At 41.7% G+C, this 12,972-nt stretch overlaps 1 protein-coding gene across 1 annotated transcript in view; it reads left to right on the forward strand.

The window, feature by feature from the left end:
* CPS1 (carbamoyl-phosphate synthase 1) overlaps positions 1 to 12,972 on the forward strand; it is a 94,792-nt gene that overhangs the window by 55,338 nt on the left and 26,482 nt on the right. The window contains exons 22-25 of the mRNA XM_074828319.1: positions 2,333 to 2,474; positions 4,292 to 4,357; positions 4,929 to 4,992; positions 8,488 to 8,669. Coding sequence (XP_074684420.1) covers positions 2,333 to 2,474; positions 4,292 to 4,357; positions 4,929 to 4,992; positions 8,488 to 8,669 — 454 coding nt within the window. The remainder of the gene's footprint in view (positions 1 to 2,332; positions 2,475 to 4,291; positions 4,358 to 4,928; positions 4,993 to 8,487; positions 8,670 to 12,972) is intronic.

Genomic DNA, 12,972 nt, shown 5'->3' on the forward strand with positions numbered 1-12,972 from the left:
AAGGGAGGGAGAGCAAGGGAGTAAACTGCACTGAAACAGGCTCATTTTCTTGGGGTCATCAGGTCTGCTCACTTGTACTTAGGGAACACTGAATCTAGGAGAGAAATCTAAGGTGGCTGCGTTCTTCTTAATAGCCAGTGATGGCTTTCATCTGTTTTGCTGGAGAATTGGCAGATTTTGCTTGCTGTGTTTCCTCCTGTAAAAAACCCATCCATGCCTTGAGTTCTGGTGTTCACAGTTTATGCAAGAAGTCCTGCCTCTGAGCTGAGATCAGAAAGTAGAAAGGGCTGAGGAGAAGCAGAGGAGTTTTGTGGTGGAGGCGTTAGTGCATGGGAACTGCAGGCTTTAATGTACTGCGGTGCTGCAAAGTGGGTCTTATTTTGGGAAGTCTTTCTGCACCCAGAACTAAATCCAGAACCTGGGAAGTTCAACCTGCTGGATTAGGCAAGACTGCTTCCTTCTGACACTAGCAAAGAGCAGGATCTGCTGGAGTAAGGAAGGTGATGTGGTTGGAGGGTTGTGGAGAAGATTGAGGGTGCAGGTGGTGCTCCTGCCTGGAGTCCCCTGAGGGCAGAGCAGGCTGGTTAGTGCCAGGCTGGGACATGGTGCAGAGGATAGCAGTTACAGATGGAGGTAGATAGAGGAAAACCCATCTACCCAGGGATCTGAACCCAAAAGTTTCTGGTCCCCAGTTCTGCTCTCAGAACAGCCAGTTTGACACTTCTGTGACTCTCACCTGTTTTACGCTAGCCTGACTTCACTGAGGGCAGCAGAGCTGCTCCATGCCTAAGCCAGAGTGGAAAATCCAATCCAATGACTCTCTTTCATGCTTCAGCTTCCTGACACATTCCAATAAAGCGGCCTTACCCCTCTCCTCCCACTCAAATAACATAATGCTATTTATTTAAAAATACCATCAAGCAAAGGACATAATTCAAAAGCTCTGATTTAGGAAAATTGCTTGTTTGTTAATCATTTCCTTTTTCCTGATTCAGAGCTTGCTTGCTCATAAAATATTGATTTATTGGGCAGGCAAGGATGCTCTTGGCAATGAAGATGAAAAGCAGAAGTGCTGATAAAAATACATAGGCTTTTTTTATGTTTTTTGCAAAAGCTAAGCTTAGAAAAGGTAGCTTAGAAACAGAGACAGGCAGAAACTATAAGGGCTATAGGTGGAGTCAAAAGTGGAACAAAGATAGTGTGGGAGAGAAAAAAGTGGAGGGAATAAAGGGGCAATGGAGAAGATGAAAAAATCAAAAGCAAAATGGGCAAGAAACTGTTGAGCTGCAGAGATGGCTGGGAAAATAAATGCATTTGAAATAAACAGCAAAAACTAGGACTCCTGAAAAGCAAAACCAGAACAAGAACATATGGAAATACTGAGAAACCCTGATTGCAAGTATGAAGTCAAAAAGGGTGCCCCTGCTTTACCCTGTCTATTCCCCTCTCCCTGTTTTCATAATGCAAGAAGCAGCACACATGATATGGAAAAAAGTATACTTGAGACTGTCAGAAGGAAAAACCTGCCTTGTGTGTGAGCCTCTGCAGGTCATTTCTACTATGTATCTCTGAAATCAGATGCTTTTTCAAAAGACTGGCCATTTCTGAAGGTAGACAGAGCATCCTCAACAACTGAAAGAAGGGCTTATTTGGGACAATTGTAGTGTTTTGAGGCAAGTTGTCCCCCAGCTCAGCAGGGTCAGGGGACAGTTATGCCTCTGAATGGCTCATCCTAGAGCTTCAGGAATTTCTTGCCTTGTGTGAAATGGGCAGCTGCAACGAGAGGCAGGAGATGTGAGTACATACATAATTATTGATCCAGCCTAGTCTGGTGAGGCCTATAATTTATACTGGGAGGAGGAATGTAAGGGAGAGACTGAGTTAAAGTTTGGGCATGGAGATGTGGGGATACTGAATCCAAGAAAGAAATCACTGCTGGTCCTCTGTGGAGGCTGTAATGGTAAATAACTATACAGTTGTGAATACAGTGACCTTTTACTAGCCTGGTGGAGAATGCTGCCTGGGAGATGATGGACATCATCATGAGTCACTGATATCTGTCTCAAATATGCAAGGAAAGAAAGTGTTTCACTTCCTAGTGTCAGTAGTCTGCCTGTAGACTTTACCTTATAGGAGTTTGTGGGGGGTATCCAGTGCAAAAAAGATCTATGTATGAGGATTGCATAGTTTAGCTGGGTCTTCTTCCTTTTCTTGCCTTTATGTGCATCATCCTATAGCAAGTCTATGCAGTATGGAAGACACAAGCACTCATGTATCTTCTAAGTATTTCTGTAAAGCCTCATGCAGAGGTGTTCTTATTTTTTAATCCCAGTGAAACAGTTCCAGAAGAGACACTGAGGAGAGCCAAACAGATGGGGTTCTCGGACAAACAGATTGGGAAATGCCTGAGGCTGACTGAAGTCCAGTGCCGTCAGCTGAGGCTGAGGAAGAATATAGTGCCCTGGGTGAAACAGGTACGTGAGAAACATCACTGTTCATGGTGGGGGCTTCCAAGAGTGCAAGGAGCTGGAGACCTCCATGTCCTTAGAAACAGCCGAGGTAAACAAAGTGGAATCCCTGTCTCTGTTAACATCGATGGAGTTTTGACATTGACATTAGAGGATAATAAATTTTACCCATGTAGCTGTTACTTCTGCACTGCAGGCATGAATGTAATGACATGAACATCCCCAGAGAGAGACTCAGGATATTTTTGTTCATATTCTGTGGGGGGGAGGGCGAAACACAGCTATCTGGCTTCAGGAAGAGGCCAAGAATGCTGGCCCACCATGGTGTGACCATGAAAAGTGTAATACGTCTTTTCTCTTTGTAGTAACTTTTTACAGGGTAATACTTTATTTGAAGTGTGCTATTGTTATGGGTTCATTTGCTATTCATTGTGATAGCATGAACGTAATGAGCTCATCTAGTATTCATGGCAGTGTCACAGTGCTTTGCTAGGTGTTCTGATGCTGCATTTAAGGTATGTTGGTATTAAACTGCCACCAGCTGTTCTTCTGTCCTTAAAGGGGAAAAAAAACCCCAACCCAAACTACTGAATGTGTCTGAAAGAGCCCATCTGTATCCTCAGGCCCAATTCCAGGTGCCAAATCTCCTTCTGTTCCCCAGCTGCTGTTTTCCTTCTATATCCTCACCTGGCCCACAGAAACGTGCCTGGTCTTGCACTGCGTTCTTTCAGCTGCATATGGCACTGCAGTGCTGGATTGATTTGTGTGCCAAGGTATCCTTAATAAGGTCATTCTACTTATGCCTGCATTTGTGGCTTCAGAGCATATGTTTCTTCTTGAGCCATGAAGTACAAGTTGCAGCATTAGCAACAGTAATGAGCAACAGACACTTACATAGTGCTAATGACGTAAGGTCACATTCTTCATTATTCACAAGGATTTGGGCAGCCAGTGGGGATTCCTGAAAATACTTGAAGACTGGACAGATTTTTAAATGGTATCGCATGTAAAAATTCATGTCAGGACTGCTTTAATATTGTTCCCTGTTCAGTATTCTGTGTAGAAATGTTTCAGGTGTTAATGCAGGGAACCTCAGCAATCACTGGTGACCTAGATGGACTAGTTACTGTGCATAACATGCAATAAGTAGTTGATGCAAATAGTTTGTGAACAACCTAGTAGGCAAATTATTCTTCCGGGCTCTCTGGTGACTAATTACGTAAGAAATTGTTGAAAACTACATATAAGGGGTGTTTGAAAATCACTCTTTCTTTCTATACCATTATAATTACCAAAGCACAAGTTATATTGTAACATAAATATGCAGTACTTGCACTGCTGGCTGCTACTTGGCTTGATCTCAAAGTGATACTGTGTGCATGTTTGTATTCAGCATGGGAGTAAGATGGGGTCAGGAGTACAGCATGAAGATCCCAGACAGTGCAACTAAGGAGGACAGGAAACCTGGAGGAATGGAGATCTGTGTGATTAATGCTGCCAAACTAACTAGAGAATAAGGGCCTCAGCAAGAAGGGATGGATGGGAAAAGTTCCTGGGCTGTGAAGGTGTTTTACCAAAGAGGTACAGAGCTAAACTGCAGCTTAGAAAAAGATGGTAGACCCTCCCGTTGACTGAACTGGCCAGGCATATACTGTGTGGCCAGCATATGACAGTTCAGATCACCTCCTTTTGAGGAAAGATGTGATGGGAAAATAATAGGACAGAAATAGGAGTAGAAAAGAAAGAGGGAAAAGAAAAACCCCAAAACACCTGTAGATCTTGTGCTGGCCAAGTCACAATCCTTCTTCTTCTTCCCCGTACAGATTGACACACTGGCAGCAGAATACCCAGCGGTAACTAATTACCTCTACATCACGTACAATGGGCAGGTAGGCACATTTAGAAACAACAGTCTCATTGCTGTCTAGTTTGATCTCTTTCCCCTATGCTCTGTTATTTCTGGAGATCTTGCAGATGTCTCGGTCTCTGTAGCAATTATTTTGGATGGTGTTACATATAATCCCCTTACAGCAGGCCTGGAACTTTCTCTTGCTCAAATACTGATCCAGTGCATTTAGCGTTAATGCCCCTCTGTTGTTATGATCCTGTCCTTTATCACCTGTACTTGCATCCTCTGTGCACAGGTCAGGTGCTGGGAATGTAGAACTCATGTTTCACTCATCTCATCCTAGCATTTATTTTTGTGTGAAACGTAACAGCTGCTTAGGCCTCTTGAATAGCCAAATCAGAGGTGCTGCGTCTCTTTGGTTTGGGTGCAGCACCACTAATTCCATTAGAGTTGCACTTGATTTACACTGCAGTAAATGAGATTAGACTTGAGCCCTGAAGGATCAGACTGCTGGGTATGGGCTGAGCACCAGAAGCTGTTTATTCTGAAAAGTATGGAGTTAGGTGCTGTGGAGTACAAATCCTAAAGACTTTTTCTCCCTACCTTCTCAGGAACATGATGTAAAATTTGATGACTGTGGAGTGATGGTGTTGGGCTGTGGACCGTATCACATAGGTAAATCTTTCTTACAACTCCTCTGTTCTCCTTGCACCCTTGAGCCTTCTTTGGATATTCCTGTGGTTCATTTGTTCCTCTTCTCATATGGCGGCAAAACCCTCCAGAGCACAGTGCACAGGACATCAATTCCTAACACAAGATTTGCCTTTTACACTTGCTTGGAGACTTCATTTCACGCCCTGGAAAAAACAGAATTTTATTACTTTTCACTTGTCACTTGGTTGTGATTTCCACAAAGTTTTAGAGAATTTTTTTAATCTTACTTTTTGTACATTGAAGGTCTTGAGAACCTGATACCTTGTATAGACGTTTGTTGCTCCCACGCCTATCTTATGTTTAGTGCCAGCTCATGACTATGTTGTTATATGCTGTGCATTTTACTACTGTAAGTATAGGTGACTATGAAAATATTTTGATATCTTCATCTGCTTTTGTATAAGCAATTCTCTGTATGCTGGTTTTTCAGCCCACTCAGATGATTATGCAGCATAAGAGTTTCCTCATGGCTATGAGTATTGGGTAGACAGACTGCTAAATTCTGTATATGATGACTTTCACTTTTTCTTTTCATGGATCCTTCCAAATAGCTTGCAATTACTGACAAGAAAAAAATTGCTTGTTATTCAGAAATATTTTTGCTCTCTATCTCACAAGTAACAGTGATGCTTTTTGAAAGCTAAAATTTAAAACTGCATCCATTTGTTTTGCTTGGATGTACAGGTCACGTGTTACATTCCTGTTGCTGTTTGTAGGATGTGTCTTTTTGAACTCAGCTTCCAGTATGAATGTTGAGATGAGTGAAATCAGGAGGAACACTCCATGATTATGCTTATTTTTTGTGAACACTTCTGCCAGTCAACGTACTGTGTAGCATGGTTACAAAAAATGAACATAAAAAGCATGGCAGTGTTGTTTAATAATTTGATCGAGTGTATGTGAATACATTTTGCACTGTTCACCTAAAACTCCTAATTGCTTAGATTAGACATACAGGTCTGATCTTGGTCTTACCTGTTCTGTAGCTTTGATTAGATCAAGACCATCTTTGGAAGCGGTTGCAGCTAAATAAAGGCTGCTAAAGGAAACCATTACTTGTACCTCTAAAAGATTTTTTTTTTTCTAGGTGCAATAACCAAGTTGATTTTTTTTTTTTCATTTTATTATACTTTGAAGGCAGGTAAGCAGCAGGCTTTTCCTCTATGCTTTCAGAATTGTAATCATAATTCAGTGGGATCAACTTAGTGTTCCCTGTGGATTTACATTTACAAAAGAAGAATAGGTCAGAAAGGACTAAATGATTTGGATGGAAGTTAAACATGTGACAGTACTTTTTTTTTTTTTTAAAGCAGGATTCTTTTTTCCTTTGTGAAAACTAAGTTTTAGATTGAAAACCCCAACCTTATGAATTTTATTTGAAAATATTTCGAAATATATTACAGGGAAATCTTGAATATGTTGACACTTTTGCAAAGAAGTAAAATTATTTGGGGGAAGTGTGAGGTCATTTAAAAACTCATGCTGTATTCTGTATTTAAAAAGAAAATTATCCAAACTGAAGTGTCTTTTTTTTTAAGTTTTCTTGTTAACTAATATGCCACATAGAAACATGATGTGAATCAGGAGAGTTACACGCTCTTGAACTTCAGAACTTGCTTTGCCTCACCTTTCATGCACATGTAAAGGCCTCTGGCTCACTGAGAGCCTGAACTGCAGCGTGTGACTTGTGCTCCACAGAGATATTGCTCAGATATTCAAGGTGATGTTTGTTCTTCACTCGCTGCCAGGAGGGTATCTCCTGTCCTAGGAGGTGGGTTGGTTTGTGTGGAAGTCCGGTCTGAAAGCAGTATAAATAAGCTGTTCCACTAACTGCATGGACCAGCAGAGTGCTCTGTAAATTTTAAGGTGTGCATGTAGATTTGACATGACTGAAGCCTGAAAATGAGTTCAAAAACATGCCTGTATTGATGTGGTAATTATCTTCTGAGGAGCAGTGTCTGATTATGTTACAATAGTAATTACTAGTATTACTAATTTTTTGCTGTCTTCCATTTTCCCACTGTTTGGACATGATCATTACTGGATATAGCTGAAATAGGTTGTATCTAAAGCAGTCGGATGGGGACTCCAGATGACCACTGTGTCCCAAAGTTGAGGTTTCTTACATGTATAAGAATACCTGAGTAATGGAAGCGGAATACAAAAAGTGAACAAGCATCTGGTGACCCTTCTGGGAAACATCCAGTTTCAGATTTGTTTTCCCTCTCTTTTCTGTGGTGTTTTTTTGTTTTGTTTTGGTTGTTTTTTTTTTTTTCTGCTGAGGCCTAGGCACGTTTCGAGGTTCCTGTCTGACAGAAGTAGGGAAGTAAATTGTGCGCCTGTCAGTGAGTGACCTGTGACAGCCATCTGTTTGTGACTAGGTGGTGGAGGCAGCAATTAAGCACAGCCTGAATTTCCAATGTATCTTGTCACACAATTATATATAAAAATAATGATATCAGTGGTTAACGATCATGTAATGACTGTGAACACATCATGATGAGGCCAAGGTTTTCTTGTAGACTGCAAGCATAACCATTTAATGATGTTTTTTAATATGCATCATTCTCTGTTTATGGTACCCCTCTTAGATGTTTGAGCGTAGAAATTTATGGGACAGTAGCTGTTAGCACAAGTCTGGACTCCAGCGTTGCCTGAAGCCTGCAGCATTGCCCGAGCCCCAAGTCCTGCAGCTTGCCCAAGACCAGCACCGAGACCTGGTGCTCACCCAAGCACCAGCTGCCTCCCTCTGTGCCTCTTTCCTGTAGAGGTGGCCACAGCGCTCACTCATGGTTCAAGACAGTAGGGAGTACTTGCCCCACAGTGTTGCCATAGTCACTGTGGCCTTTAAACCAAGATAAAAGGATCACAGAGTGGCTCTAAAAGTGTTGTTCTACTGATTTGCCTTATCTAGAGTCAGTGCACAGGAAGGTCAAATGCACTGAGTTGTAATTTTTCTGTTGTTAGGTTAGCTGTGCTTTGCTCTTCTGGAAGGCAAAAAATACTTCAGTCTTCTGTTTTTTAAACCACATCTATACAAATGCTTCATGTTTCCTGGAGTAAACAGCACTGTCTTACAATAATGGGTGCTCAATTTGGTCACCTCTAAGCTTCTGCCTCTGAAGTTTATCTGAAAGCGCGTTGGTTGGGAGGCAGTGGTAGCTGGATGGGCAGGAAGAGCAGACATGAGTGTTTATGAGCGCAGGATGACAGACATGTTATGGAGACCTGTCACTCCTGAGCAGCTGAGCCAACTTACCTGTTGTGTTTGGAAGCTCGCGTTTGTGGATGGTTAGGTTCCATGGGAGGATAATTAGATTTCTTGCTCTGAGCTGACAGGAGGCAATGCTGGTTTTTTGTTCTTTTCCTTTTTTAAGCTTGAGTACTGAGAATGTCTGTGTGTGTGTTCTTCGCTGCATCCTTCCTTTCCTTGCCCACTTTTCTGTCTCCTGGCAGGCAGCAGTGTGGAGTTTGATTGGTGTGCTGTCTCCAGTATCCGCACGCTGCGTCAGCTTGGCAACAAGACCGTTGTAGTGAATTGCAACCCGGAGACAGTGAGCACAGATTTTGATGAGTGTGACAGACTGTACTTTGAGGAGTTGTCATTGGAAAGGATCCTGGACATCTACCAATATGAGGTAAAGAAAAGCAGAAGCACAATAAAAAGCCATGAAGCAAACCATACTTTTCAAAATTCATGTCACTAGCTTGCTTTGGCAAAGCAGCTGAGGGTGAGGGGGGAGAGCTTGCTAGCAAAAGCTGTTTGGTTTGGATCCCAATGTTGCATTTTACACATCGTTGATGTTCCTAGCAGACTGCTCAATAATGAATGCCAAATAAATATTAAATTATTTTGCAAGATGCCATATTGTGCAATATTTACAAGCAGATTTAATTTGCTGCACAGTCATTTGTCGCACAAATTGTTCTGCCCTTGCGGTGCTGAGCTTCAGCACTTAAGTGTATCCTTGACTTTTAACACAAGTACTCCCCCTGAAGCAGTAGAACAAGTTATGTGCATAACGCTAACGTGCTCAAGAACTTGCAGTCTTGGCCTTGCAATACGGTGGCAATGTGGTGGATGTGGTCTAGCATGCAGGCAGGCAGATCAGGAAGGAGCATGGGAGTTGCCATCAGACCAAAACATGTTCCAGCTCCTGATCCAGCTGTTGCACTCGTCTTGTTAGGAGTTTTAGAAGTGCTGATGCTAAGACGTGGGGAAGAGTCCCAGACAGATTTGGTAATGGGAGGATATGTAATGTAAACAGTTGGTCCCAGTATGGAAAATGTTGATTTCTAACTGGTAACACACTCATCTTGATTTGTGGCTGATGCTTTCAAAGGTGCTTACAGGAACTTCATCTCCCTTGAAATTCAGTGCGAGTTGGCCATGTAACTTGCTGAAGCAACTTTGCAGGTCATGTTAAACTTATTATTTTTCTTGGCTCTTTTTCCCAGTATATGACTGTTTGAGCTCGTCTCCTTTGTGAATGGCTGCAAGGTTCTAAAATGGTTTTATAACCTGGCTACATTTTGATCATTCCCAAATTTGGAACCAAGCAAAAGCACATCAGAACTCAAGTCACAGTCTCTAGGCTTTGTTCTTAAACCATTTGCAAAATACTGTCTAGGACCATTTTTAGATTGCATGTACATACTTTCCTATTTGTACATGTTGTTTTACGTCTTCTTTAAATTTTCATAAAAATGGAGACTGTTACTGGAAAGCATAGATTTAGGACAGGCCAAAATACTCTGGTGGTTCTCTGGAGTATTAAAGGCTGATTTTTGAATGCTTTAGGATTATCCATGAGGCTCAGCTCTATAAGCATTGAACTCTTGTTTACTTAAGCAAAACTGAACTTCTGAACTTGGATTGTGGAGGAAACTGGTGTGACAGCTTGTCAGACAAATAACACTGGTGAAACACAGCATCTAATTACTGCAAGACCAAAGAGAACGTAGAGACAGGTGATGAGGGAGCAGCTACTCATTTAAACACATAGGGCTAGTAATTAGCAAGTTGGGTAAAAAAAAATGTGAAAAGAATCATTCATATATATTGAAACTTGCATTATCCTCCTTGTCAGAACAGGACTTGGTGAGTTTGATGGGAGGTATTGCAGACCTCAAGGTCTAATAGCAGCATCCTGTGGTACCCAGAGATGAAGGGGAAGGTCGCTCTGTTGGCAATTTCCCCAGCATAGCCATCCATGCTCATCAGCTGCACTGTGCCCATGCTTCTGGGCATATTTTTAGCCTGTCCTGCTTGTGAAGTAAACCAAAAAGTGATCATGAGAGGAGAGAGGGCAGGGAGGAGGCAGCAGGAACTGAGGTCATGGCAATAAAAAGGGGGAGAAGAGAGTTGCTGGGAGTTTGCAGAGGATTCTGCTGCCCTGACTTGGGTATGAAAACAACTAATCTGTTGTTTGCTCTAGAGGTGTTAAAGCCATCAGGGTCTGAGTCTAAACATCCAAAGTTAGGATTGTGTCTAATAAATCCCGAGATGAATAACGGGTGGTTCTTCATCTTGGGATGAATACTCTGCTGGTTTAGAACACCTTTCTTAAGTAGTGACAAAAGGGAATGGTACCATTATGCCTAATTTGCAAGTAGGAAAACTGAGTCTCCGAGGAGTAGAGAGATGGCACAGAGTCATGCAGAAGGACATAGGCAGACCTGGGGACAGTGTCCAGACCTCCAGCAGAGTGTAGTCTAAAATATATTATTTACTTTATGTCATTTTTTTAAAAAAATGAGTGAGCCGAATGCAAATATCCTGTTAACAGAATACTTCCTCAGGCAAATGCAGTTGGAAGTCAGTCCCTAAGGAAACGATCAAGTTAAAAATTCAGGGCCTGATTCTGAGATCCCTCACCAATCCTGCAGATAACTCTCTCTTCCAGCTTCATATACAAAGCATGAATAGTGCCACGATTTTCAGACTGATCTTTTAAACTTTCCTGCTCATTAGCTTCCTCTAGTGTTCCACTGGACAATGAAAAGTGGTGAATACTCTCAAAAGTCCTGTATCATTGGCAAACCGTAGGTAAAACCATCAGCAAACAATGGACACAACCCTTTGCCCTCAGTAGAGATGATACATCAGCACCCTAAATATTATTAGGATTAGCAGCACACCTTGGGCAACTATTAAGCTTGAATAAATAAATGCACTGACTTGTCCCGGCTTTTCTGATTAGACAAATTAGGCTACCCTGAGGAGTGAGGTTACCAGTGAGACTGAGGGACTGGAAACTGCCTACCAAGAGCTTCTCACAGCTTTGCACAGTCCTGTCGCAGGGACATACTCCCTTCTCTTTCTCTCCTTTGTGTCCCCTTTTACCTCTCCCTCTCCAGTTGACATTCAGAGCTGCTCTCACTCACTGGAGACTGAGCTCTGCACAACAGAGCTGTGTTTTGGAGGGAAGTTTAATTTACTGTGAATGTGCAAAGTTAGGTGGTAGTCTATGAGGACAATAATTTAGAAAAAAATAAAATTCCTTCCCTCAGATTTATTGGCTTTTTGTTTCCAGAGAAGATGTTCCCTTTTTATTTTAATATCTATCAGCTTGAGGGCCTCTTCTGATTCTTTTTCAGTTTCTAGGATCATTCTGAAACAATTCATAAAACTAAAGGAGGCTCTTAGGTACAATTTTAATGGTCTAATTTGTTTTCAAACTCAGGGAAAAAGAAAACCCAACTCTATTACTAATGACATAAAAGCAAGGTAGTAATAAAAAGAGTGATTTTTGTTATAAAGGGGAAAATAATTCTCTCTAGGCTTCTTTCACTAGATTATGTATAGCGTATATTTTAAACACACCTAATGGCAAGGTTGTTATTAATTTTCTTTATAATTAAAATATGGCTGATGACAAAGTGATATGCAGTGGAGTCCATTTTTGTCTGCCCACATTTCTCAGTGGAGCGGTCCTGTTCCCCATCAGGGCAGTGGGCGGCTCTTTGGGCAAGAGCATGCTTTGGGAAATAATAGCAGAATTTTAAAGGAAGAAGTAAGCAGCAGCTGGGTCTCAATTTATGGGGTTTTTTGAGTAAAAATGAGTATATGATTCTTTGCTATCTGCTTGAATAATCCATCTCCTCTGTCTCCTTGGGGCTGGAGTCCCTAACGCCATCCCAGCTTCGATGTAGGCAGTATTTGGATTTTAGAGGCTCAGTTACTAGAATTGTTTTAAAGGAAGAAATAAGCAGCAGCTGAAGAGAAGCTGTTGGCTGGGACATTCACATTTCAAATATGTTGAGGATAGATTAAGATGTTGGTTGACCTTGGAAGCAAAGCTAGGTTGACTTATTATCAAACAGGAACCATTCCAAGCTGCAAGGAGGAGTTTGCTTATTCACTGTCTGGTTCTCATCCATGTGGGATGATAAGGAGCCCAGAGACTAGAGATAAGTACTGTATTTTGGATGGTTCTGGAAGCAGTAAGGAACAGATTTGTCTTCTGAGTTGGAGATAGTGAGCTCCAGTGTCATGAGACAACCCCATGTGGGCGCAAAACAGCCTCTGTCCTTGCTCCACCCTCTACTAATGAGGCATTTTTCACTCCTTGTCCTAAGCTCTTTCAGATGGTTGCTGTTGTCCAGCAGAAGCGTGTCATCCTGTAAGTGACTGCATGGTGAAAAGGAAAAAAAAAAAAAATTATCTCCAGTACTGTATATTAGCATGTTAAGCAAATAATCTTGTAGACCTTGGGATAATAAGTGCTGCTTAAATGCCAGACTTTTTTAGTGGATTTTTATTATGGTAGGAAATTAACCACATTAAAGTTAAGCAGGGTTTGTACTAGCTTTTATCATCTGTTTTTCTCAGTCACTTCTAGTCCATCTTGCTCTCAGCTTACAGATCTGCCACTCTAAATCCCTTTAAATCCCTCATTAAGAAGTTCTTCTCCCAGGAAGGCCAGTGGGGCTAACCTT

This window comes from Strix aluco, chromosome 6, assembly GCF_031877795.1.
Source record: "Strix aluco isolate bStrAlu1 chromosome 6, bStrAlu1.hap1, whole genome shotgun sequence".
In the NCBI taxonomy this organism is placed as follows: domain Eukaryota; kingdom Metazoa; phylum Chordata; class Aves; order Strigiformes; family Strigidae; genus Strix; species Strix aluco.